Source organism: Mustela lutreola, chromosome 10 (genome assembly GCF_030435805.1).
Source record: "Mustela lutreola isolate mMusLut2 chromosome 10, mMusLut2.pri, whole genome shotgun sequence".
In the NCBI taxonomy this organism is placed as follows: Eukaryota; Metazoa; Chordata; class Mammalia; order Carnivora; family Mustelidae; genus Mustela; species Mustela lutreola.
Window position 1 is genome coordinate 7,394,178 of NC_081299.1, and position 27,439 is coordinate 7,421,616.

At 55.5% G+C, this 27,439-nt stretch overlaps 1 protein-coding gene across 3 annotated transcripts in view; it reads left to right on the forward strand.

Annotated features, from left to right (window-relative positions):
• The window catches only part of PEX14 (peroxisomal biogenesis factor 14), a 138,671-nt gene extending 114,259 nt beyond the window's left edge, over window positions 1–24,412 (forward strand). For all 3 annotated transcript variants that reach the window (XM_059138581.1, XM_059138579.1, XM_059138580.1), the window contains 5 exons: window positions 12,884–12,969; window positions 16,118–16,220; window positions 17,371–17,468; window positions 21,159–21,250; window positions 23,115–24,412. In XM_059138581.1, the coding sequence (XP_058994564.1) occupies window positions 12,884–12,969; window positions 16,118–16,220; window positions 17,371–17,468; window positions 21,159–21,250; window positions 23,115–23,562 (827 nt within the window). In that variant the 3' untranslated portion in view covers window positions 23,563–24,412. The remainder of the gene's footprint in view (window positions 1–12,883; window positions 12,970–16,117; window positions 16,221–17,370; window positions 17,469–21,158; window positions 21,251–23,114) is intronic.
• Window positions 24,413–27,439: the final 3,027 nt, after the last annotated feature.

Sequence of the window (27,439 nt, forward strand, 5' to 3'; positions counted from 1 at the left end):
AGACCTCTGCGGTGAAGTGATTAATAAGACTTGGTTGCTTTCTCTAGTTTTTCTTGTTGAGCAGAAAAGGCAGTTAAGCAAAAAGCGGTGCCTGCGAAGTAGGTCCAGGTGAAGCCAGTGGTGCAGATGAGGCCAAGGGGCACCTCAGACCTCGGGAGAGGCTTAACTGGGTGGGCGGAGGGGGACATGGTCAGTCCATTGACCAGCCAAGACAGGTAAGAGCAACCAGGCTAAGGCAAAGGCATATGGACCGTCAGAAGTACATTGATTTTTCTTTTTTTACATCAAAATGTGTCACCTAATCATTCTTGAGGCTGTATTACCTGTCTGACCATATTATTCTTAGACTAATATGAAAATTACTGGGATCATCTGAGAGGATGCTGCGTGGAGAGTTCGGGAAGGTGTTCTGGGAGTGTGTGAGGGGCTGTCCAGATGCTCTGCCGGAGCGCCTTCCCCTCTTTGCCCGGCCAGCTCGTTGCTGTCCCTCAGGGTCAGGGGCGGCCGCCAGCTCCTCCAGGGACGCTCTCAGATGCCTCTGTTCCGGCAGGATGGAGGTTCCCTTTGGCCTGCGCTCAGTCCCCTGTTTCCTGCCATACTACCCTTAAGTGTGTATTCACTTGTCTTTTATGTCGGAGTTCCTGGAATTAGAGGCTTTTTTTCTTTTTTCAAGCTCTGTAGCCCAACACTCAGCCTCAGCCCTGAAAGTGCTTGTTGAATGGGTGGGTGGTAGTGGAGATGTGCGTGGGAATCGACAGGCTGTTCCTGTAATACCGCCAGCGGGGCTGGGGGGCTTCCCAGGCAGCCAGCGAGTGGGGCCTCCCGTGTACTAGGCCATGCGGGCTGTGGGAGCGGAGGACGGGCCTTGCCTTCGGGAGGCCGCCGTTTGACCATTTAGAGGAAAGCCCAGTGCTTGCGGGAGTCCAGCGAGGACTAACCCGTGCCATCTTGCTGGGGGCGATGGGGACAGCTTTCGGAATTTACGAAGGCACGTCTCGCTTTTGACTTACATAGGAGGGTTTGGCTTGTGTATTGAAGGAAGTATTTCTCTAATTTCTAGGAGATTATATTTTTTCTTTTGTCCATGTGATTGGTTTAATAAGTGGTTTAGCATTTCAAGAGCGAGCACCCTGTGTGTTCTGTGCTTTGTGGTTCCCCCATTGCGGTGCCATGCGGGTGCCGCAGAAGTGCTATTTGGAGACACTGAGGAGGGCAAGTGTCGCAGGAAAGAACCAAGTAAAGGAAGCCAAGCCTTCAGGTTCTTAGGCCGCTGAAAGCGTCTCTGGTGCTGGTGGTAGGTAGGATTGTATCTTTGCCCACAGTGCAGCCTGTGTTCGTTTTACAAGTTTCTGCAACAAATAACAGGAAACCCAAGACAAGAGTGCCCTTAAACGAGATGGAAGACTATTCCTCAGTTCTGTGAATGTGCTCTGCACCCCGACACCTGGCCGGCAGCCGGTCTGTGCTCTGGTGGGACAGCTCCAGCCCCAGCTGTCCCTTCTGCCGTCCAGCCAGCACGAGGAGGGACAGGAGGGAGAAGGGTCAGCCTTCTAAGGACCCACGGCTACACCCTCTGCACAAGAGGCTGAGAAGTGCAGTCCTTGTCCTGGTGGGCACGTTCCCAGCTTTTCCTATCCCGCAGAAGGTTTGAGTTAGAAAACGCACTGACTGCAGGATGATGGTTTCCCTTGGGTGGAGAGGAGCACGTGGCTAGTTTCAGTGGTATTTGAAAAGCTTTAGCTGGTAGAGTAGGTGGGTTTAGGATTGCTAATTCATCATGCTTCATAACTTATATAAATGTTATATTCTTTTGTAGGTATCAGAAATTGCTGGGGGGGGGCACTTTAAAAAGTTGAATGTGGGGGCGCCTGGGTGGCTCAGTGGGTTAAGCCTCTGCCCTTGGCTCAGGTCATGATCCCAGGGTTCTGAGATCGAGCCTCACATCGGGCTCTGGTTAGTGGGGAGCCTGCTTCCCTCCCTCTCTCTGCCTGCCTCTCTGCCTACTTGTGATCTCCTTCTCTAATAAATAAATAAAATCTTAAAAAAAAAAAAAAGCGGAATGTGAATTCTCAGGTGTTGCTTCTCCCCTTGGTGTCAGCTGCCCGCCAAGCAGAGGGAGGACCCAGAGTCCACACTGCCGGCTGCTGTTCGCAGTCCCTGCTGGCTCCCTGTACCTCTTCTCTTTGTTTTAAAAATTTTAACCCTTTTTTTTTGTTGTTCTTTATCAGTTTTATTGAGGTGTAATTTACCTAAAATAAAACACATGTATTTTATTTGTATGATTTTGAGCTTCGACAAGTGGACACTCCCATGTGGGCATCACCACATTGTCGAACATTGGCGGTACCCCAGAACATTCCCTTGTGCCCTGTTCCTGGCCAGCCTGATTCTGGGGCAACCCTTGGTCTGCCATCCGTTGCTTCTCACTAGACTTTTCTTTGCTGGGTTTTTTTTTTTTTTTTAAAGATTTTATTTTTTTATTTGACAGAGATCACAAGCAGGCAGAGAGGCAGGCAGAGAGAGAGAGGAGGAAGCAGGCTCCCTGTGGAGCAGAGAGCCCGAAGCGGGACTCGATCCCAGGACCCTGAGATCATGACCTGAGCCGAAGGCAGTGGCTTAACCCACTGAGCCACCCAGGTGCCCCTGCTGGGGTTTTTTATACATGGAATCATACAGTATGTACTCTCTCTGGTTTGGTCTTTCACTCAGCATAATGTTTTTGAGCTTTATTCAAGTCACTGTGCAAAGAGGTACTTGTTATTTACTGCTTGTACATAACTACTTGTTACTACTGAGCAGTATTCCGTGGTGGGGATGGGCCATGTTTGTCCGTTCACCGGTGGACAGCCTGTGGGGCTGTGGGCTGTCTCCAGTTCTGAGCTATGGTGCTCAAAGCTCTTGCGAATGTTCGTGTGCAAGTCTGTATGTTTTTATGTCTCCTGGGTGAATGCCTCAGAGTGGAGTTGCTGGCTCATATGTTAAATGAATGTCTGTCTCGATAAGAGACTGCCAGACTCAGGGCGCCGGGGTGGCTCAGTGGGTTAAGCCTCTGCCTTCGGCTCAGGTCATGATCTCATGTTCCTGGGATCAAGTCTCGCATCGGCCTCTCTGCTCAGCAGAGAGACTGCTTCTCCCTCGCCACCTGCTCCTGCTTGCCTCTCTGCCTACCTGTGATCGCTGTCAAATAAATAAATAAAATCTTAAAAAAACAAACAAACAAAAACTGCCAAACTTGTTTTCAAAGTGGTAACACCATTTCCCATCCCCATCAACAACGTGTGAAAGATGTGGTCGCCCCGTAGCCTCGCTCTTGGATGTTTTCCGTCTTTTCTAACGCCAGCAATTTTCACGAGTATACAGTGGTATCTCATAGTGCTTTGAGTTTACGTTTCCGGGATGGCTAATCACGTTGAGCATCTCTTTACGTGCTCACCGTGCATTTGCATAACTTCTTCGGTGAAGCGGCTGTTCCCATCTTTTGCCAATTTTTAATCATCTTCTTGAGTTGGAAGAGTTCTTCCCGTCTTCTGGATTCATGTGCTTTGTTGGATGTCTGTCAGGATTTCCTCGTGGCCCATGGCTACCTTTTTCTTTTTGAGATTGTCTTTTGGAAAAGGTTTAAAAACTGATGATGTCCGTTTATCTTTGGGTTTGTGTTTAGTTTAGTTTTGTTGTTGTTGTTTTCATTTTTGTTTTTACAGCTTACGGTTTTGGTGTCTTATCTGTGATAACTTTACTTCCCCCAACGTTGGAGAGGTTTTACAAAATTTTTTAAAAATTTTTTTGTTTTTTAAATTTTTATTTTTTTAATTACTTTTCAGTGTACTAAAATTCATTGTTTATGCACCACACCCAGTGCTCCATGCAATACGTGCCCTCCACAATACCCACCACCAGGCTGACCCACCTTCCTACCCCCCGCCCCTCCAAAACCCTCAGATTGTTTTTCAGAGTCCACAGTCTCTCATGGTTCATCTCCCCCTCCAATTTCCCCTAACTCCCTTCTCCTCTCCATCTCCCCATGTCCTCCGTGTTATTTCTTATGCTCCACAAATAAGTGAAACCATATGATAATAAAAATTTTTTACACGAAGTGCATTTTACATATCGTAACACTCACCCGTCTCAAAGGTGCAGTTCCTGACTTTCCGTGTCTTACTGAGTGGCACACTCGTAATCAGTGCGAGCACTTTCCTTCCCAGATGAGATCCTCTGTGTCTGTTTACCGAGACTCTCACCACCCACCCAGGCAGGCACTAATCTGTCGCTGTAAATTTACCTTTCTTGGACATTTCTGGTAAATGGAATCATCCTATATGTGGTCCCCCGTGCCTGCCTCCTTTCAGCGAGTGCTTTTGTGGCTTCTCCACGGGCTGGCATCCAGCAGCACTTCCTTTGTATTGCTTTTCTCGGCACCCGTTGTATGGGCAGACCGTCTCGAGTCTAGCAGCTCACCGGCTGACCCACAGTTAGGTTACCTTCAGTTTTGACCAACCTGAACCACACTGCTGAGAGCACTTATGTGCAAGTCCGACGTGGGTGTATGTTTTCAGTCCTCTTGTGTAGACCTCTGGGAGTTAAGTTGCTAGGTCATATGGCAGTTTTGTATTTCTGGGTTTTTCTTAATTTTTCTTTCTAGTCAGCTTTCTTGAAGTATGATTTTTTAAAAAAAGATTTTATTTATTTATTTGACAGACAGAGATCATAAGTAGGCAGAGAGGCAGGCAGAGAGAGAGGGGGAAGCAGGCTCCCTGCCGAGCAGAGAGCCCGATGTGGGGCTCGATCCCAGGACCCTGAGATCATGACCCAAGCCGAAGGCAGAGGCTTAACCCACTGAGTCACCAGGTGCCCCTGAAGTATGATTTATACACAAGAAGATTAATCAATTTTAGGGGTGCCTGGGTGGCTCAGTTAAGCATCTGCCTTTGGCTGAGGTCATCATCTTGGGGTCCTGGGATCAAGCCCCTTACTGGCCTCCCTGCTCCGTGGGGAGTCTGCTCCTCCCTCTCCCCCGCCCCTCCCCTGTATGTGTGTGTGCATGCTTTCTCTTCCTCTCGCAAATAAATAAATAATCTTAAAAAAAAAATCAATTTTAAGTGTATAGCTTGGTGAATTCACAAGTTGTAACTCATTTAACTCATGTTACCAACACTACAATTACAATATAGTAAATTCCCATGACCCCAGGAAGTGTCTTTGTGCCCCCTGCCCCGCACCAGTCTTCTCCCCAACATCAGGTTCTTTCGAACCAGCAGTCTACTTTGGATCACGCAATTTCAGTTTTCCAGAGATGTTCACATAAATCGCATCATATAGCAGGTAGTCTTCTGTGTCTAGTTTCTTTACCCCAAAGTAATTCTTTGAGACGGATCCTTTGAGATATATAGTCCGATCAGATCACACACACACACAAACACACACACACACACACACACAAATATACACACGTTTCTGTGACATATACCCCCCCCATTCCTTTAAAATATAAAAACCATTCTGAACTCACAACTGGATAGAAGTAGGCCAAGGTGGGGCTTAGCCAAGTGGGCAGTTTGCTAACTCCTATTACTTCGCTCTTTGGATATACCACAATTTGTCCATTGACCATTGATAGTTGTTTGGGTTTCTAGTTTGGGGCTCTTATGAGTAATGAATGCTGCCGTGAACATTCACGTGCAAATGCAAGCATGCTTCCTTCTCTCTCAGTTTCACATCTGGGAGTAGATTGCTTTAGCCACATGTTAGGTGGATGTAAGAAATTATAAGACTAGTTTGCAGAGTGGTTATACCATTTTACACTCCCTTCAACAATGCAGGAGAATTTAAGTTGCTCTGCATCCTTGTCTACACTTGGTATTCTCAGGTTTTAAGTTTAGCCATCCTAGAAATATGTGTGTAATAGAACCTCATTGTACTTTTAATTTGTATCTCTCTAATGACTACTAGTGATATTTTCATGTGCTTATTGGCCATGCATAGGTCTCTCATGGATCATCTCTTCCAATCTTGCACTTTCTTCCAGATCATGTCGTTTTATTGTCGAGTTGTATGGATGTAGCCCTTTATCAAGTACACGTTTTGCAGATATTCCCCCCACCCCCAGTCTATGATGTGCCTTTTTGTTTTCTTGGCAGTGTCTTTTGAAAAGCCCCGATTCAAGCTTTTGATCATATCCATTTTATTCTTTTTTTCCCCTTTTATGGCTCATTCTTTTTGTTTTTTAAGATGTCTTTGCCCACCCCAAAGATTTTCTTCTCTGGTTTCTTACAGCAGCTTTAGAATTTTTGCTTTTTGGCCTCAGCGTGTGATCTGTTTTGAGTTCATGCTTATGTATGACACAAGGGGAGGGTCGAGGTTCGGTTTCCTCCCTCCGTGGCTCTCCACTTGTCCCGGCACAGGTGTTACACAGATTATTCTTTCTCCATAGAATTACGTGGGCCTCTTCGTCAGAAGAATCCTGGACTAGATACGCCTGGGCCTATTCCTGGGCTCTTCTGAATTCTTACAGTTTAATTAGAGCTCATATATTTTAATCTGTGAGTGAGGATATAGATATGACTGTCAGTGTCCTTCCTGCTTGAAGATGACACTAGCAATAGAGTAGTGGCCCATGGGAAGTGGGAAGATTGTCTTTCACAGGATGTTCACGTGAAGACAGGTCTTGGATTTTCAGAGGTGACTGCTGTGGGGCTACTATGGTGTCTTTGCCTCACAGCTGTCCAGGTGCTTCTGTTCGGAGCTGTTGTGTTTCTAGCTCCTGCTCTCCGGTTGGTATGTCCTTCCGGCTGCTGCTGGCCGTGCTCTGCCGGGGGCCTCAGTGAGCCCCCCACACGGTGGCCAGCCCCCCGCAGCTCCACCGGTTACAACTGTCCCGCGGGTCGCCGGCCTCGGTGTGTCGCCAGCCCCGCCCCTCCGTGCCGTAACAAGGCCAGGTTTGGCAGACTGGCTTGATGCCAGGACCTTGCTGTAGAGGAGCCTGTCTTATTTAATTTTCAGGGTGGCTTGTTGGGATGATTTGAGCAGCTAGATGCGGCACCGTGTGGCATCACAGCCCCAGCCTTGGGGAGTGTGGAGGGGACCTTGCCCCGCGCTCAGGCTGTTGGCCTCCCCGAGGACTTGACAGTTTCTCTGCGTGGTCAGAAGCTCCTCAGACTGCCACAGCAGGACGATCCTGGGCCATCTCTAGCTCTTCTCTGCTGATGACCCGTTAGCGGATGCGGCATTTCCACGGCATCAGTGAATCCAGGTGCATGACCAGGTGGCTTCAAGTTCAACATTGCTGTGGTGTGTGTGGGATTGCCAGCCCCACACGTGCTACCCGATGTTTGTTCTCGCCTACTAGGTGAGAATTTCTTGGTCAGCGGAGGTTTAACTAAAGGAATGGAATCATGTTGGTTTACGTGTGTTCACAGAATGGTTAGGGAGTCCCAGGGATGCGTCTCTCCTGCCCCCGATGGGGCCACCATACGCTGTGGAATTGCTTTTGGGCAGCCGGACCTCCTCAGAGAGTGTCCAAGCTCCCACTAACTGACAGAGTCCTTGGGAGGTCAGAGAAGCCGTTGAGGTTCGAAGAACCCCACGCTCTTCTCCCTGCGCGTTTGTCCTCGGACCTCGTTGCTGCCCGAGACAGCGGAGCAGGGCCAGCAGTGCGCGTGTGGGGAGACACCTGCTGCCAGTGATGGGGTCTTGGTAAAATACTGGGCCATTCAGTTCGTGAGCTGGTCGCGCCTGTTGCGGGAGTGCTGGGGACAGTTTGAACCTGAGCGACAGAAAACATATCATTGTTCCTCTGTTCTTCCAACGTAGCAGAGCTCTGCCACCTTCAGTCAAGTGGCCTGTGCTTGACGAGAAGAGGAGAACGTCCTTGGGAGCCGTCGGGTTGGTGGTGTGGAACCAGGATCTCTGATCTCAGGCTTCGTGTTGGCTTTGTTCGCAGACAGGACTCTGCTTCCGGATTGGAGGCTCTGAAGCTTTTAAAAAGCTCATTCCTTCCACTCCCCTTTCTTCTGAGTGAGAGCGGAAAAGTGACGGGCCCCATTTTCTGCCCTCGACTATAAAATTCTGGACGTTCGAGGAGCGTGGGGACCTGCTGCCCTGCTCTCCGTGCTCCTGGGGGGGTCTGCACCCGCTTTGGGGAAGATGGGCCCCAGGGTCGGTGGCAGACAGGACTCCAGATGGTCACGGCTGGGGCTCTGAGCCAGTTTGGGATCGCGCCGAACGCTTTCCCGCGAGCCCCCGTCTGTTACCCTTTGAAAGGCGTGCAGCAGGTCAGAGTTCCCTCCGTCTTCGTTTCTCTCTTTTTTCATTTCACCACAAGACAGAATTGTATCACACATCTCCAAAACGAGTAAAATGGCATTTCAGCTTCTTGTCTTTATAGACTCTCTGAACTTTAGGAAAGATCATTCTGGTCCCTTTTCATTAATAATGAAAACCAAGGGGCAATAAAATGTTCTTAACGCGAGCATGTCAGGAACGAGGTGCGCTGCGGCGGGTGAAGGGTGCGGCCGGCAGGGAGCCACAGGTGTTGCTTGGTGCTGAGGAGGTCAGCGCTCTGGGGAGGCCGCTGCAGCTGTCGCCGGGGCTCTGGTTCTCGAACCCGTGAACTGCCAGTACCTGTTCAGCCATCCAGCCCCTGCGCACGGGACGAGAGGCTGCGCTTCTCAAGACAGCGCACGTTTGCGGCAAGAAGGACCCGGCCGACTTCAGCTTTGTTAGTTTCTTGCCCGTTGCTGCTGTTCTCTTGCAAGGTTTTGACGGGGGATTTGAGAAGTCGGTGGTGAATACAGAATTCTGGACACGTGCCTGTCTTGAAGGTGCTCTCTCTGATGACTTTGACAGCAGGGATGGATGTTCTGCGCATGGATGAGAGCCCTCCTGGCCAGCGACTCTCTCCAAGAGTGATAAGGTTACTCTGTCTCCACTTTTTCCTCCTAAAAATGAGCTCGTGCTGGATGTTGGGTGTTGTATCAGGGCACTCAGAGCAGAGTGGACTTGGAATGAGACAAGCGAGAAGGTTGCCCGGAACTCAGAGCCTCCTGGCTCCTCCAGGTCAGGGTGAAAGGTCCATCCATGGTCTCAGTGGTCTCAGAGCTTACGATTTCATGAGTCGCAGCTTCGCCACATAGACGCTTGCTGTTGCTGCCTGGGGTTGTTCCCACAGCAGAGCCGCAGAGTTCCTTCCCTTCTTTCTTGTTAAGAGAGGGGGTCGGGGGAGGGACAAAGGGAGAGGGAGAGAGAGAGAATCCCAAGCTTCACACCCAGCACGGAGCCCGGGACGGGGCTCCATCCCAGGACCCTGAGGTCATGACCTGAGCCGAAATCAAGAGTTGGACCTTTAATCGACTGAGACTGAGCCACCCAGACGCCCCGGTGGAGCTCCTTTCTGGAGACAGTTTCTGTGACCCTGAGTGTCACTACACAACCCTGGGAGGGAGTGGGGATGTCCTGGCTTGCCATAACCCACACCCCAGAGCCCATGCGAGAGTGGACGGATGCATTTATATAAACATGGGTACGCTACACACCAGAAGACACCATAAGCAGAGTCAAAAGAAAAATATACTGGGAAGGATTTTTGCAATTTTTTAAAAGGATTTTATTTATTTATTTGAGAGAGAGAGACTGAGCGCACAAGCAGGGGGAACACCAGGCAGAGGGAGAAGCAGGCTCCCTGCTGAGCAGGGAGCCCAATGCGGGACTCAGTCCTAGGAGCCTGGTGATCATGACCCGAGCTGAAGGCAGACGCTTAACCGACTGAGCCTCCCAGGTGTCCCGGACCTTTACAACCTCTGTCAGAGATGGGGGGCTTATTTTCCAGGCTCTTCCATCACTGTCACCTCTGCCTCTTGAAAGCCACATTCAGCTGTATAAGAAGTTTCTATAAATTGATGAGGACATTGCTAAAGACATTGAGTAGGGGAATAGGGATCGTACACAATACGCCAAAAAGGACAGGTGCTGTAGGGATGCTGGGTCCTCCCTCACAGCGAGGTGCACGCAAACGAAAACGGGCTTGAAGTCGTCTCTTCTGGTTAGTACGGGCAGCAGTCGGTGTGAGGAGCCCATGGTGGCGGCCGTGAGGGGTAGGCACTCTACCTAGAGCCACTCTGGTGCGAGTGGACCGGCTCAGCTCCCAGGGGGGACGATTTAAAAATCTCTTTCTGGGGCGCCTGGGTGGCTCAGTGGGTTAAAGCCTCTGCCTTAGGCTCAGGTCATGATCCCAGGGTCCTGGGATCGAGCCCCGCATCGGGCTTTCTGCTCAGCAGGGAGCCTGCTTCCTCCTCTCTCTCTCTGCCTGTTTCTCTGCCTACTTGTGATCTCTGTTGAATAAATAAATAAAATCTTTAAAAAAATTTTTTAAAAAAATCTCTTTCAGAATTTGCACATCGCATGTACCTCCAACCCAGGCTCCTAGGAATTCACGTGTACAGGTGTCCTCATACATACATGTGAGATGATGTGTACCCGGCCCTTGTGGGCAGCATTTTGTGACATAGTGGAGGCTGGAAATCAGTGGGGAATGGCTTCAGCGGAGTATCACGCGGCTCTGGGCAAAAGCAGGATGAGAGATAGGAGGGACTAGAAGGAAAACAGGGCACATCTGTGTCGTCTCCTGTGTGCGTAAGAAGTCTCGGGCCACACAGGGAGCTGCTCACGGGGACTCGTGGTGGTGGAGGGAACCAGCTGGCAGTAGGGTGACGGGTGCTTTGTGCCGTTTAGACCACATGTATCCATGAGCCACTCAAAAGTTGCCAAACAAGGAAGGGCGCTGGGGGCTGAGGGCGAGGCCACCTGGTGATTACAGCGTGTGCGCAAGACTCCAGGGCTGGGCCACCTTGGGAGGCTGGTTTGGGGTCCACAGGCCCTGCTGGCGGTGCGGGGAACTGGCCACGGAGAGCCTCCTCCAGGCCCTGCGTCACAGTCCCATCTGCCTCCTGAAACCCCATTCAGCAGCTCCGGGAAGAGGGAGGCTCTCCCTCGCCCCTGGGAGGTCTTTGCTCCTTGGGCTCCCCGCCGCTGAGCCTGGAGAAGGTCCCTCTCCTGTTCCCCTTTGTCCGGAGATGCCAGGATATGACGAGTACCTGGCGAGCTTGTGGGTGCGGGGGGAGGTGAAGGCTGAGACACACACTGTCTGTCCCCGCAGGTGCCCACGGTGCTCTGCTCCGGGAGCCGCGCTGCACTTTTCAGGAAGTTGGGGACAGCTGCTGCCCTTCTCTCTTCACTTTTTTGCTCCCAAATGTGCGTCCAGACCCTAGCTTCCTTGTCATAACAGCAGACCCCGGGTGCACGCCGTCCGGAGAACTTGCCGTGGGCACTGTGGTCTGATTCTGCAGACCCGATTGGTGTCCTGCCCCGCCGATCATTCTGGAAATGGTATGCGGTGCCTTCGTGGCCGATCCCTTGAGAGGAGGCAGAGCGTCCGGGGAGATTGTGGACATGCAAGCCCTTTGTGAACCGTCTGTGGGAAAGATCATGAGGTAGAAACCTCCGCTCTCCTCCTGTGGGATTGGAATTCCGTTCAGGAGTCGGGGGAGCCCCTGAGATGGTGTTCTAGAGCCCCAGGCTAGGGGCCTGCTCCTGTAGGGGGACTGGCTGCCCGTGTCTGGTTCCCGCCCAACAGCAGCCTCTGTTCTCCTGAGCCTCTTGTCCTCTCCCAGTTGGTCTCACCTTTTGTAGCCCCTGGCAGGAGCCTGTTCCCACCTCTGCGTCCCTCCCAGCCCAACCTCTATCGGCCCTCGAAGGACCCTGCGTTGTTTTCCCGGAATGTCCGCTGCCTGCGCCGCTCCCAGATGCAGAGCCTTCAGTGACCTCACTGCCTGGGACCGATGATCGGGTGGCCCGGCCCCGCGCTCCACCTGGCTGCTGGGTGTCCCACCTCTTTCCCCCCCCACCCCCTCCACCACTCCCTCTCGGTTGACTCTGCTCGGTTCTCGCCCGTCTCCCCTTGTGGGTAGGCCCACTTGCTCACTTGGACCACACCAGCTGCCTTCTCTCCTTTGAGCCCAGTCAACCCCTGCCTCGGCACTTGCTTGCCCCCTTCCTCGAGCTCTGTCCCTGGGACCCCACATGTTTCAGCGTCTGCCTCCTCCAAGACCCTGCCACCCCCGGCTCCCCTCTCTGGCCCTCCCCCCCAACATGGCCCCATTGGGTCTTCTTTTTGTTGTTGTTTAAAGATTCTATTTATTTAAGTAATATTTCCACCCAGTGTGGGGCTCGAACTCAGGACCCCGAAATCAAGACTTGTATGGGCCTGCCAGGCCCCCCTCCGCACTGAACCTTCCTGGTCACTCTCTGGAGTCACTTTGTTCCGTTGTTCGTCAGCTGCCTTCTGCACAGTTCAGGGTGGCGCAGGCCAGGGCACTGGGGTCTCGTCACCCCACGCCCCTGGGCCTGCAGCACTGTTGGGCGCACAGCCGACGCTTCGTGAAGTCTCGAACACACAGATGGTTCTGTCTCTTCCTTGTCCCTCCCCTCCTCTGAGGTGGCTCTTAGCTCATCCCTGTCTGCACTGGGGCGTGGGAATGCGTATTGATGCACACCCAAGTGTGTTTGTGTCAGCCTCTCAGGACCCTTTGTTCCCGGAGAGTGGAGACCATGGCCTAGGTCTGTAGATCACTCTGCCACCTGACTGCCGCTCCGGGACTTGGCTCCCGGCTACCCACCTCCATCCAGCAGATGTGTGGTTGAGGCGGGTTGTTCCGAGAGCCTGGACCGAAGAAGGCGACGCGCCCAGGCCGCTGTTCCCACTGGCACATGCTGCGTCCTACAGTTGCGTGTCGCAGTTGCAGGTCCTTCGAGATTAAGAGATGGTGCCCGTGCCCTCCCCTGCCCGGGAAGGACGCGTGCACTTCTCCTGATGCGCCTTTTCCCCCAACCTCAGGCCCCGTCGGGTCCCGATGGAGAGACTACGGTGCCTTGGCTGTCATCACGGCAGGCATCGCGTTCGGCTTTCACCAGCTCTACAAGGTACGTCCACCTTTCCCTGTGCCCCCCACCCCAGCCTTCAGCCCCACTACCCTCCCCCCCGCCCCCGGCCCGAGGTTGTTCTGTGTCAAGGTGCCCAGCCCTGGAGCGCGATGGCAGGACGGCAGCTGTCCCGGGGCAGAGTACGCATGAGCACGTTTTCTGCGGGAGGCATCTGGTTCAGTCTCCGACCCCTGCCACCACCTGGGCGGGTGCCTTGACGACTTCAGACCCTGCTCATCTGCTACTCTGGGTATCTCTCCTCAGAGTCCCCACTGTGCAGAGTGACCGTGGGGCCCGTCCATCAGCAGGCCGTGTCGAGTACTTAGAACAGTGCCCAGCATACGCTGAGCAGTCGGAACATTTTTTTTTTTTTAAAGATTTTATTTATTTATTTGACAGACAGAGATCACAAGTAGGCAGAGAGGCAGGCAGAGAGAAAGGAAGGGAAGCAGGCTCCCCACTGAACAGAGAGCCCAATGTGGGGCTCGATCCCAGGACCCTGGGATCATGACCTGAGCCGAAGGCAGAGGCTTTAACGCACTGAGCCACCCAGGTGCCCCATTTGGAACATTTTTAAGAGACAGAATGACAAGGTTGTTGAGAGCAGGGGCACTGGAGCCCAGTGGCTGTGTTGCATCTCGGCTCTGCCACTTAGCAGGAGCTCAGTGGTCCCATATGTAAAATGGGGACAGTTGTATCTACCTCACAAGGCTGTGGTGAAGCTCCTTTGGAACGTCTACGTGCCCGGCACACGGGAACCACTCTCTGTGCTGCTCTCGGGTCTTAGTTATGGGCTCTGGGTTTGTCTTCTACGTATTGTGTTGGCATCCGTGTAAATCTAGGATTTTCCTCCCAAACTACGTAGTCAACCCTCAGAATCCCAGTGTTGGTTGCTTCCAACAGAACCGCAGGCATGAAATGAACACGTACTTCCTTGTTATCAAATACTAACCAGATACAAACTACCAGAGACTAACTTCGACTAGAAGCAGGCAGGTCTTTTCTGGAGGATGCAGAGCCAGGGTAGGCCCCGGAGATAAAAGGCAAAACAGTGGCCAGAGGACTTGCTCTCTGCTGTTCCTGGAGAGAAGGCCTCTTTCCTCCCGATGCCGCCTGCGGCTCCCGCCCTTAGAAGCGGAATGGACGCCCGGCCTCACCATTGTCACTTTCAGCACGTGAGACGTGTTTCAACTCCGGGATTTTTAATTTTTGACTTCTGCAAAAGCTAGTGACAGGGTTGTTGCAGAGTATACTTTTTTCAGCGGAACGTCTATTCTTGGAATTGGAAATTTCCATGTCAAAAATCCAGAAGCAAAATGTTAGAGGTCCTGGGACTTCTCCACTTGACCCGATGCCCTTCCCTTACCCTGTGTGCTGGAAGCCTATTTCCAGTCACTGTGTAGTCACTAAGAAGAGTAAAATTCTAAGCCACAATTCTCAAAATAATGTCCCAGCTCTACTCAGCAGTACTTAATGATCACATGGCTGCCCTCGGACAGCCTGTGTTCTGCTGGAAGCAGCATAGTTCCTGTTGCAGCGAAGAAAACATACTCAGTTTTTCCCGTGAAGCTCTGATCTTTATTCTTTGCCTTAAAAAATGCAAGGGACATTGAAAGACCAGTGGCCGTGGTGATGAAGATTTTTTTCGTTTCTTTAAATTAAAAAAGAAAAAGGTAAGAGGCCTCACCTTGTTTTGTGACCGTGTAACCATGTAGGCTAGGGGAGCATGTGCTCTTTCCTTTGGCTTTTTTGATCTCAGAGGTTTTCACGTGTTTCATGTGTGAGAATCCCTGACTTATCCTCGGGAAACTCTCAGCCTGGAAAGTAAGGCTGCATTTGGTGAGTTTCCGCTCAGTTGTGGGTAATAACTCACATAGTGGTTGAAAAGCACTTTGCGAAATAGAAAATGCTTCTGTGTGTTTGCTAAATAATGATCTTCACTCCGGAGTCGCTCCTGAAGGGAGTCTCCCGCAGACACCTCGTGAGAGAGCTCTCCCTTCTCCTTCCCTAGGATGGAACCCTTAATGGAGAAGTCGCTGCCTTTTTCCCCATCTGGGCCCCAAATGGAGTAGGAGCCAAGTGCTTTGGTCCCACCTGCCAGTTACCCCACCTGCCGGCCCCTGCTGCCTCCAGTGCTTGCTCGCCCCTCCCCCGTTAAAGCCAGAGACTTGAGCTCTTGCTTCCGAAACAAGAGGCATCAAATACAGAGCTTCTGGGGTGTGATGCCCGTGTTCTGTCACCCAGCCCTCCCAGCGGCCGCCCTGCTACCGACCTTCCACCCCTTCCCACCTCAAAGCAGGCAGCCAGTTACCCGTGACGCCCCACTTGCCTTCTTCCTGAATGTTCCAAGACCCGTCCTCGCCTGAGCTTCCCAAATTCTGGGCCGCCTTGTTTGGTTGCCCTGTGGCATCTGCTGCCTTCTCCCCAGGGTCAGTTTCTTCAGGTTCTGCCCCTTCCTGTGCCTTCTGGCCTTGTGTCTGGAAGAATTTGACCGTGTCTGACTCTTACCCGAAGGACGCTGGTTCCGAGGGTTCTGAGGACTCAAGGCTTAGTTTAGAAATAACTGAGTTGTGACGTCCTTCACTGGCCTCAGAATACCGTGTATTGTTCCCTCGTAAAAGGACCAAAGGCCCCGAAATCTGCTGTAGATTTTCATCTAGTTTCTTGAATAACTTTTTTGTTTGTTTTATTTTGCTCATTTGTCTCTGAATGGTGGATCATTCACGTGGGTCAAAATGTTTAAAGGATCAGAAAAGTGTGCAGTCGAAAGCGTCCCTCCCGCTGTTGCCCGGAGGCCACCAGGGGTGTCACTGTCTTGTATCACCTTCTACATTTTTATCTTACAGCTTTCAAAGCAGAATCTTAAATATTTTTTGTTATAGAAATATACGTAGCATCATGGAGGTAATTAAATAAAAGGGCCCAAAATAGACTGACTTGACTTTAACTTGTCCCTACTTCCTGGTCCTGGTCCTTATGCAGAATCTTAATCAGCCTCGTAACTTTCAAACGTCTCATTTAGGGTGTTTGCGTCGGGTTTCCGAAGCCCAGGGGTGGCAGAGAGAAGTGGGTGGGCAGAATTTGCGAGGTGGCTGGAGAATGACCCCCCGCACGCGCCCGCTGCTCATGCCTGCCCTGCTCCTTCTAGAGATACCTGCTCCCTCTCATCATGGGTGGCCGAGAGGACAGGAAGCACCTGGAAAGGATGGAGGCAAGTCTCTCGGAGCTGAGTGGCAGCGTGGCACAGACAGGTAAAGATTAATGACTCCATCAAGTCGCCCCTCCGAGCCTGGGCGAGCAGCCCCTTCTCTGCCCCGCCCCTCCCCCTCCGTCTCCACTTTATGTGGTGACTTCATTTATCTGCTCTGAGAATCTGTTCACATTTGCAAATGAAGCCGCCGTCATTTCGGTTTAATTTGAAATTGCTTGTTTACTGTCGGCGCGGCCTCAATTAATTATGTTTTTACGGAAAGGCTCCCAACCTCAGAATATTAATAAGGGGAATAAAATGACAGCCTTTCTAAGGGCTGTAAAGTTCATTTTTAATTTCTGCTTCTGTGAGGTTTTCAGGGGGGTTTTCGGCGGTTTTTCCCCCTTCCCTCTAAGAATCCAGCTCAGGGTCAAGAAAGGCTGTAATTACTGTGGCTCCGAGGACCCCAGCCACCTCCTCTGTCATCGACTCCACGGGGCTGGCGTTCATTACCCCGTGCCCCAGCGATGGCCCAGATTAGCTGGGACCTGTCGCACCAGAGGTGGCTTTTCCTCTTTATAAACTTGTTTACTAGGTGGAGGCTCTGAAACTAAAAACTCCCGCAAGTTCCGGCGCCCCCATCCCAGGCAAGAGGGGCCTGTCCCCGCCAGAGTGCGTTCGCAGAGCCCTCAGAAACGCTGTGCTGTGTCGGCCCCGGGGGCCCATGGCTCCTACGGGGTGCGCTGACACCGTGATCGGGGCTGGTGGGGGGCACCTGCAGCCTCGGGACTGGAGGTGGAGGGCAGGGCTGTAGCCTTGAACCGCTCCCAGGGTCGCGGACCTGAGATGCGTTTCTGCCAGCACGGGAGAGTCCGCAGGTCCCTCCAGGACGCGGTGAGGGGCTGCGGTGAGGGAGCACGGAAGTCGGCAGAGCCGAGCACATCATAAGCACGTGTAATTGGAGGGGAGAGGTTTCGGACGGATATACTGTTGACCACGGACAAGTGCACAATGGGAAGATGGAGTGGGAATGCTAGAGGTTAGCTACGGCGCAGGTAGCTGGCCCAGAGTGCAGATAAATTACATGCACTGCCGGGTGGGGGTGGGGGTGTCTGCGGATCAATGAGATGCGGCAGCTCTAGGTGTGTGGACAGAGAGAGAAGAATCCGTGTGTATCATTTAACAGAGATGCGACTGCTTTCTCCTCCCAGTGACTCAGTTACAGATGACTTTAGCGTCCGTCCAGGAGCTGCTGATTCAGCAGCAGCAGAAGGTCCAGGAGCTCGCCCATGAACTGGCTGCAGCCAAGGTACTCGTCCCTGACCCTCTCCGGATCCAGGTCTGCCCTGCTCGGGGCTCAGACCAGGGCTTTGTGCCCGGTTCACTGCATTCCATGGGGGCCGACTCTTGTCTTCTCTCATGCCCGGTACAGAGCAGGGGCCCACACCGTCCTCTGCAGAGAATGGAGGCAGTCACTCTCTTTGTGTCCCTTCCTAGCAGGAGCGGGGAGAAGCAGCTCTTTGCCTGTGGCCCTCCCGCGGGAGCCCACACCCAAGCTCTGGACATGGTTGGGGTGGACACAGGATGGTTTCCACAAACATGTTAGGTCACAGGAAAGTAGGGGGAGTGTGCCAGGTGTCAGGTGACGTCTGCTACAATGGGCGGATTCTCTGCACCCAGCTCTCTTGAGTCCCATGAAATCAGGTGACCCCCAAAGGCGCACCAGCTGGGGTCGCCCGGGGCAGTTTCCATGCCTCACTGCCCACATCTGAATAGTCTTGGCAGAATGAGAGCCTAGGATCAGACTGCCTGGGTTGAAATCTGCGTCTGCCATGGGCTAGCTGTGTGAGCACAGGCAAGTTCCTTAACCTTCCTGATTCTTCATTTCCTCACCTGTAAATTGAATCTGTAACGGCACCACCTTCATTGACTGTGCCCACAGCAGGGCCTGCCTGGCTCCTGTCGGCAGCCAGCCTGGGTCTGTGGGTGCGTGATGGGTCATTCCCGGGGCACTGTCTTGGACAGATGCAGTCTAAGAGACGCTGGTCCAGGGGCTCCAGGACATCCTCTGTGCTCCCCACTCCTTCCTCTTCCCCATGCTGCTTTCTGGCTGCTTCCACGCACAGCCCATACAGTCAAGGGACCTCCTCTGAGTGGCTCTCCCAGGAGAAGCCCCGCCCAGCGCAGAGCCACATGGGAGCCCGCACTCAAATCTTTTGCATTTGCGAAACCAAGTGAAACAGGAATCTTTCCATTTCTGATGGAATCCGGGGTGCTTCCTATGAAGAGGGTCCCTGAGAATCCCCTTCAAGTGCGTTGCCTGCACTTCCTCCTCAGATGGCTGTGGTTGTCCATGGCCACCTCTAGCCACGGTGCGTGCTCCCCGTGGGCAGGCAGCCTGTAAAGCAGCCGGGAAGGCTGGGGTATGGCCCCCACCCTGCTCTCTATTATCTTTGGGAGTGGTGGCCTGCCAGTGGCCAGAAGCCATTCCGGAAATTGGCAAACTGTTTGCAGACCTTAAGCATTAAGATTAAGACCACATGTTGCATTTTAAGGGGGTTGGGGGCAACATGGTGCTTGGAGGCTGAGAGCCGGCTCTCTGAGTTTCTCGTGCTTGCTTCTCTGACGGTCCCCAGCCCCCTTTCATCCTCTCTTGTACTGAAGCGGGGCTCACTGGTGTGGTGTCTGAACCAAACGCGTGAAGACTTCGGTTACCCCATAAACCAGCGACTCAGAGCTGTGTTTTCTCAGCTGTAATGTAAGTTTTTATATCTGGCTTCCAAACTCCTACTGCAGCACTGTAAAAAATTAAAAAGAAGAGCGTTAAGTAATTAAAAAACCTACATAAAACTGAGGGCTGAGAGTTTTCTACAACTGTTTTTTAAAGAGACTGGCTAAAAAGCCCCAGATGTCAGATTTTATTTCTAAATCCTGGCATCTGGCACCATATGCGTTTGGAAATTTGAGTCCTTTGTAGGCCGGTGAGTGGAAATTGCTCCCTTGTTAATGGGCTGCTATGGCTTTCAAGGTCTCCGAGAAGCCAGAACGGTGGCTCCTGGGTCTGCGCCGTCTGGTGGTCTGGAGTAAGGACCCCGAGGGGATGTGTGTGCGGGCGACTGGTGTTTGCGGGGGGTTGCGTGCGCTCCCTCCCAGACCTCCAGCCCTTCTGCAGGGCTTCTCCTGTAGAGGAGTGCTTGCCCAAGCGGGGGCCCTACCCCAGGTCAGACCCCCCCCCGCCGCCGCCAGGCTGATGGGAACAGCTGGGGTCCCTCCTTTCTCCCAGTCTGGGCCTCCCTACATTCTCCTGAACTTACAGTTCCGGTTTCTGGGTCAGGCCAGGGTAGAGGCATCAGCGAAGCTGGGTCCTGCACGACTCATTCCCCCCACCTCCAGGCTGGCGGGTGCGGCCCCCACACCTGGGCCCATCACACCCGGAAGTGCCCGTAAACACTTCATGGGCCACGTGGCCACCGGCAACTGCCATCTGGGGGACCACTGTTTGGACTTTCCTCTTCTCCTCGAACCCAACAAGATTTGCCAAAGAAAAATCTTTGTGTGGTTCTCTGAAGTTTATTTGGAAAATGGTCAAGGAAGGCGTTTGTGCGAGGGGTTGCGGCGGCTTCTCCCGCGGGCCCTCTTCAGGGAGGGATTTGGCGTTAGGTCCTGGGACAGCTTCTTTCTCTGCTGAGCCTTCAGGATCATCCCAAAGTGGTAGCTGCGGATGGGTGGTGTGGCCCGCGCATTTTGGAGCTCTGCAGATAGCAGGGTACAGCCTGGGGGCCTGACCTTGCTGCGGCAGGAACCACGGGATGCCCAGCGGCGTGGGAAGCTGCTTCCGAGGCGAAGCCTGCCTTCTGGCCTGCTTGGGGCTGGAGCTGGGGGCCAGCCGGGCAGGTGCTCAGTGGTCTCCCCGGCCCTCCAACATGGGCAGCAGCTCAGGGATACTGCGGGTCTGGTTCCAGATCTCCACAGTAAAGCCAGTATTGCAATGAAGTGAGTCAAATTACTTTTTTGGTTTCCCAGTGCGTATGAAAGTTATGTTTACACTATAGTCTGTTAAGGGTGTAATAGCATTATACCCCCAAAACGTGCATACCTTTTAATTTAAAAATACTTTATTGCTAAAAATTGCTAATTGTCAGCTGAGCTTTCAGGGAGTTATATGCACTGATCATAGAACACTATAGCAAACACAACAATAATGAAAAAGTCTGAAATACTGCGAGAATTGCCGAAACGTGACACAGACACACAAAGTGAGCAGATGGTGTTGGGAAAATGGTGCCGACAGACTTGCTCGACGCAGGGCTGCCCGCAAACCTTCACTTGGTAAAGACGCCCCCAGTACGTGCGGAGCACTGCCGAACGAGGTGGGCTGTCCAGCGTGGGTCGTGGCGGCCGCCGGTCTCGGCCCCGGGGTTCCCTCCTGTGTGTGCTGGGATTGTCTCACGCAATCCCAGGGAGGGCGGCTCCGGGGGAGCAGTCCGTGTGGAGCTCGAATGCACTTAGTTGATTAGTTTAGTTTTAATGGGACATTTCAAACACGGGCGGAAATGGCTGCAGAGCGGACAGCGTGCTGTTGGCACACCGTGGGGCATGGTCTCGCAGCCCCCAGCTCGCTTGGTGGCACACACCAGACGGGGGATCACTTTCTCTTGCAGACACTTCCGTCTGCTGCTCTTGGGGATAAGGGCCCTTGCGTGGCGGTTGTTTCACACAGTCGGAATACCGTTGTTACAGATCTAAGTACGCGTCACAACTGCTGGCATCGTCAGATGCCCAGACAGAGGGTGCCATCCCTGGAACAGAGAGACCCAGGGGCAGAACCTTCCCGAGGGGTCTCCAGTCTGTGTCCAGGACATAGCAGGCCCTGGGTGTCGCACTCTTGTGCTGGGTCCTCTAGAAGCGGCAGCCCCTCCTGCCACCCTGGCGTCTGAGCCCCGTGGGGCGGGGGGGAGGTGCCTCTCTGATACTTGTTCTCTCATGTTTTGACTTTCAGGCCACCACATCTACCAACTGGATCCTGGAGTCTCAGAATATCAATGAGCTCAAGTCGGAAATTAACTCGTTGAAAGGGCTGCTTTTAAATCGGTAGGAGGAGAGCGGGGTTGGCCTCGGGGGGCCGGCGCTCCAGGGGCCCGGCCAGCTGTCGTGGGAGGGGCGCGTCTCCCCGAGGGACCCTGTGCAGCCGGCGCCTGATGGAGCTGGGCGACTCAGGCATTGAGTTTGGGAATCTTCGGAGCTTCTGCCTTCCCTCCCTGGGAGGCCCCCTCCCTCCCCACTCCACGGGGGACAGTGTGCAGTGCCCCCGAGTTCTTGAGCACAACAGTTCCTCGGCCCTGTCAAGACCCGCTCAGGGATACTTGGAACCAAAATGCAGGACCTGGGACGAAGGAGAGCATCCCCATCCTGAAGCAGGGCCTCCAGGCAGAGACACCACCTCCTCCTCTGTCCTGAGCCCCAGCACGGGCCGCTTGGGGACTGTTTGGCCCCAGAGAAATTTTTTGCCAAAGGGCCAGGGAGTCCTTGGTTGGAAGGATTCTAGATTCGAGGCAGGGACAGAATCAGTGCAAGCCACCCCCTCCCCAGCTCCTTTGGTCTCCTTCTGCTGTCCCTCTGCGGTGCTGGCACCTTCCATGAACCCCCACAGGGGAGGCCGTGTGACCAGTGCTGCCCTGAGTGGAGGGTGACCCACTTATCCTGGTTTTAAAACCACAAGCCCTGTGTCCCAGGAGCCACTCCGTCCTGGGATGGGTACTGGGACGGTGGGTCACCTCACCTGAGGGGCAGTGAGGGGCTTCAGGTGGCCTTGCCTGCATTCTCAGTTCTCCGGGGCTTCGTGGGGACTCCGTGAGGGGGTCCAAAGGCACCAGGTGGCCCTTCACTTGGGGTCAAAGGTGGGGGCTGCAGGGTCTTGTGGCCCCAACTGGGGGATCCGGTTGTCCAAGGCACCTACTTCTAGGCCCTCTCGAAGGGAAGGAATGCGGCCCTAAGAGAGGTGTGTCAGGAGGAGAAGTCCTTTGTTTCTGAACCTCAGAGATACAAGTCTTGGAGGTCAGAGGGGCAGAGTGTGGGCCTTTGGGGAATGTCGGAGCCAGAGAAAGCTCGAAACACTCATCTTGTTAGCATCTAGGCAGCGGTCGCTCTGTGCTCTCCGTGCTGTGGGATCCGAGGAGAAGAGCTGTTCTGGGACCAGCACTGGTGGACAGTGTGCCCGGGAGAGAGCAGGCTTTTGTCTTCTTGGCTCAGGCACAGATGGGCCCGTATGCCCTAGACCATTGCCAAGTTGACCTGACCTTCCGATCCCTCGTGGAATCGGCTTTGGGCCGGCTGGCTGCGGGCGCAGGGCGCAAGGCCCAGGGCGGAGAAGCGGGAGCAGAGAAGCTACTTCCCTGTCCAGTGTGGAGCTCAGGGGTTTTCTGGCAAAGTGCACCACTGTTACCCTTCTGGTTGGGAGGTTTCTGACCCCACGGCCGGCGGCCAGGCCTTCCCACTTCGAGCCAGGCCATGGACAAGGTAGATGGAGTCGAGGCCTTGTGGCTTTGGGTTCCCGACTCAGACTCAGTGCCCTGCTGGCTCCCCGTCCTCACCGCCCCTGCTCCAGGGCCGAAGGGCCAGGGGGGAGCGGGCTTCGGTGGGGGCAGCCCCTGGGGCCAGGTGGCTAGTCTCTGCCAGGGAAGGTGGGCCCAGCCCCAGCAGGGAGGGCCCGAGAGGGACCGAGAGCGGGGCCGCAGCGGCACAGGCCTCCGCTGGCTTCCACCGCGGCTGCTTCTGCCTCCGGCCGGCCAAGAGGCCTTCTTTTGGGGAAGCCAGCAGGGAGGGAGGTGAGGGGCTGAGTCCATCCTGTGCCCTGCTCAGCGGCCCTGGGGGAGCGCTGTGCCAGGGGGTGGGGCCTGGGGCTCTGCTCAGGGCCCCAGAGTCCCAGACCAACCCTGCTTCTCGTCCCCTCTGTCAGGAGGCAGTTCCCGCCGTCGCCCTCAGCTCCGAAGATCCCGTCTTGGCAGATCCCGGTCAAGACCCCGTCACCCTCCAGCCCCGCGGCCGCCAACCACCACAGCAGCAGTGACATCTCGCCCGTCAGCAACGAGTCCACGTCGTCCTCGCCCGTGAAGGAGGGCCACAGCCCCGAGGGCTCCACGGCCACCTACCACCTGCTGGGCGCCCAGGAGGAGGGCCAGGGCGTGGTGGACGTCAAGGGCCAGGTGCGGATGGAGGTGCAGGGCGAGGAGGAGGAGAGGGAGGACGAGGAGGACGAGGAGGACGAGGAGGCGAGCCGCGCGGACGAGGAGCACTGCCTCGGGGTGCAGAGGGAGGACCGCCGGGGCGGGGACGGGCAGATCAATGAGCAGGTGGAGAAGCTGCGCCGGCCGGAGGGCGCCAGCAACGAGAACGAGCGGGACTAGGCCCCGGGCGGGTCCCCCGCAGAGGGACGCCGGGGCCTGGCTCCTTCTCTGGCTCTGGGAGGGCGGCCTCGACCCGAGTCCGGGCACAGCCGTTGCAGCCTCCGTGGGGCCTGAGCCCTGTGTGTGGGGTCGCATGTCCGTGCGGCCAGCTGCCCCTCACCCGAATGCCAGCCCTAGCCCGCCACTTCCTCGGCTCGGTCCCAGCCCCATGGGCCTGTGACCTCGGCTCATGCCCGGCGGGGGCCACCGAGTGCTCTGGGCTCCGCCCCCCTGCGCCCCGGCTCCCGGACGGAGGTCTCGGCCAGGGCGGATCTGCGGGCCTCTCAGCTGACCGAACCCGTGCATGACCAGAGGTAGCTGAGTTACGGGGCTCCGGGTCCCCGTGGGGGCAGGGCTGCCCTGGGGTGTCTGCTGTCCTGCCGCCCTCTTGTCCTGCCGTGGCTCCTTGATCTGCCTCACGAGGGGCAGGGGACCGTCCTGTCACGTCTCCGGAAGCCACAGCCCCGTGCTCTTCTCTCTTGGCCGGGCCCCCCGCCCCGGGGCCCCCCACAGCCAGGTCTCGTTCAGGTGATGCTGCCCCACGCACTGCCCCGGCCCCCCCGTGTCCCGTCATCCTTCCAGACGAATGAAATCATTCTGCACTTCCGCCGTCCTCGCTTGCTGCGTCGTGGCCCAGCTGACCCCGTGGCGGGACGTGCTTTGCTCTTCCACGTAGGAGCCGGGCACCAGGGCCTCCCTGTCTGCCCTTCCCACCCAGAAACACATGTTCATTTGCGTGATCAGGTAGAGGTTTCAGAATACAAGATGCTACTGTATATAATTGTAATAAATACGAGTTGTCACTATTTAATTCCTGGCTCCCTGTCTGTCGTGGTATCCTGTGCCTGGTGGCCGGGCTCCCCTGGGGCTGTGCCAGGTGTGCCCTAGGGTTGGGGGGATGCGGCTGGGGGGCCAGGCCTGGGCAGCCCTGCCCTCGGGGCCAACGGGTGGCGGTCCCCTTCCCGAGGCGGGTTTTGTGAGCTGCGCGCTGCCTGCTGGAGTGTGGTCCTCGGGGCCGAAGGGCGACATCCTGATGCAGGAGGAGAAGGGACCTCACGTTACTGTATATAGACCTGGTGTGGAGTGTGAGGAGCTCCCCTTCCTTAAATGGACGCGTGTGCTCCCAGGAGAGCGCTGTCTCGCTCTGTCTTCCTCCCCCGGCTCCTGCTCTCCCTCCCGGAATCCGTCAACCCTCACACAGCGCTCAGCTGCGCCCGGAAAAACAGCGCGACCAGCCTTCCGAGGAGTCCCCGCCCGTGCTGTGGCCGCGCGTGGGGACGGAGGGGATGGCCACCTCCAGGTGCCTGTGTAGATACAGAGTGAGGACAGACACAGCGCAGGACGCGTGGCCGTGGGGGCGGAGCCCCGCCGTGCGCTCTGTCCCCGCTGTGGGCGCGTCCCGTGGGCCTGCTGACCGCCCGCTTGTGCCGCTGCCCGCTGCCCGGACTTGCGCCCGCCGGTGGCTTCAGGCAAGGAGGGGCCGCGGATCGACGGGTGACTGACTCGGCGCTGGGGCTGTTCTGGCTCAGAAAACATTTCTTCTCCTGCCTACGCACCTTTTGGGGGCTCAGAGCCCAGTGCCCTCCCCGCCGCTGCAGACTCATTCCTGGCTCCGTGGCCCGGGGCACCATGCAGGGTCCCGAGACGGTGATTCAGCTCTTCCAGCCCCTCCTGACCGTCTTGCCCTCTGGCTGGCTCTCAGGTGTCACCTTTGATGCCATAATCTCCTGCAACATCCCTGCGGTCCCTTGTCCCCACCACGTGCTCCCTAGGGCCCAGCAGCAGACCCCGCAGTGAGAGGCCCCCTGCCGCCTCGGCTGCCGCCTTGGCTGCCCCCGAAGCAGCCGGGCTTCTCAAGTCTGCGGGGGCCACAGCATCCTCTCTGGGGCAGGGACTCCCCCGTGTTGGGGAGCCGGGTGGGGGGACCCGAGACAAAGGAGCAGAGGGTGGAAGCCTGGGCCCAGCCCTCAGCCTCTGTGGGATGTGGCCGGAGACTGAGCTGCCTGCTGTCGGACCCCTGGGCCACTGCCTCTCAGGGAATGGAAACCCCAGGTCCTCGGTGGGGTGGGTGCTTTAGGGGTTCCCCCATTCAGCGCTTCAGCTTGGTGACCACTTGTCACCGTCTCTAACTTGCTCTTGAGCTTCCCAGAGGTCCCCCATGCAGTGGCCCCAGATGGGGAGAGCAGAGGGCAGGGAGCCTGGGGAGGGGCTGGCCGGAGCTGTCGGGGTGGGTGTGCCGGGCAGCGGCCCCCCGAGACGGGGCGACCCGAGGCCTCATCGTCCCCAGCCAGGGGCAGCAGGGTTCATTTGGGTGGGCAGGGCCCTGGGGCTCACGTGTGGGGGGTGGGGAAGGAAAACTGGACCTGGAGGCCTTTTGCCCTGCGGGTCCTGAGCTCCAATGTCAGCTTTTGAGGACAGAGAGTCTGGCGAGATTTCAGGGAGGGAAAAAACCCCTCCCCAAAACGGCGTGAGTGCTGCCTAATAAAGGCAGCCGCTGGACGGAGGGAAAACAGCCCTTTGAAAAAAAAGCCTTTCATTAGAAAAATAATGCATTTCATCCAAATAAGGTAAAAATATTTGGAATGGGGCAGAAGTGAGCAGCAGGCAGCGCCCATCAGGCCTTTCTGGAAGGGGGAAGATTATTAAACTCAATGACAATGTAGTTTTGTAAAGTGTCTTTTAGGAAGGAACCAGCCTCAGCTCTGGGAGGCTGCGGGGCTGCTGTCCCGGCCCCCGAGGCCTCCGCCACCGACCCCCCGTGACTCCCAGGCTCTGGCCCCGCCGTGGCCGAAGCCCACCCAGGCCAGCCCGGCCTCGTGCCGGCCCTGCTCCGGGAGGCTGCTCCCCCACCTGCCCACCCGGCCTTCTGCGTTCCGGGGCCCGGGCCCCTGGGGCTGGGAAGGAGAGCTTTCTGGGGGCGGGAAGGGGCTGGTTTGGAGTGTTGGGTGTTTGTCCTACGGTGGAAGCACAGCGCAGAGGTTTAAGCAGTCCCGTCGGTACAGAAAGGAGTAGAGAGCACGGGTCTCCCCTCCTCTCCGGCTTGGTGTGCGGCTGTGCCTGCGGGCCTCCCCCCTGTATTTTAGTAAAGACCCGAGTGGTCCTGTGACTTGCTTGTCATGTGTCTTTGGGGGCTCACACCAAGCGGGAGTGGAGGGCTTCTCTAGAAGCTTCCTCTTCCGCCCTTGCCCTTTGCCCAGCCAGGAGCGCTGAGGTTGATTCTTGGGTTCTGGGTTCTTGGGTCTGGTCCCAGAACCGCCCTCTCTTCTGGTGACTGCCCCAGCCCTGCCCCTGCCCTCCTCCTGCCTCAGCCCTGCCCCAGCTCTACCCCTGCCCCAGAGCCCAAGGAGGAGGAAGGGCAGGCAGGAGACTCTGACAACCTGACCTCAGGAGTTTACTTAATCCTTAGTGTCTCTTCCTCTGTTTGTTTAAGACAGTTTCTGCCAAGGCACCCAGGGAAGAGGGTCGAGGGCTCCAGGCAGCAGAAACGAAGGTGCTGGTGAGACCCTGCAGGTGCGGCTGCGGCCTGGGGTGCTCACCTGGGGGGGGACCCCAGTCCTGCAACTTGGCCTTGCACAGCTGTCTCCCATCCTGGGCTCAGCCGCCCCTGCTGGGGAGGGGGCGGGGAGGCGGCCACCGGGGAGACACCCTCTGGGTGTGGTGCTGGGATGCGACGGACTCCCCCATCCGTGGGACCGCCTGAGCTGGGGGGTGCTCTCTGCAGCCCCCGGGGCCCCCAGCCCCCGGCTCCCTGACCGCCCTCCAGCATCGTGCGTGCCTTTCACCTGGATTATGAACAAATCTTAGTAGTTCCTGAGCACTTTAAAGTTCAGGCTTTTCT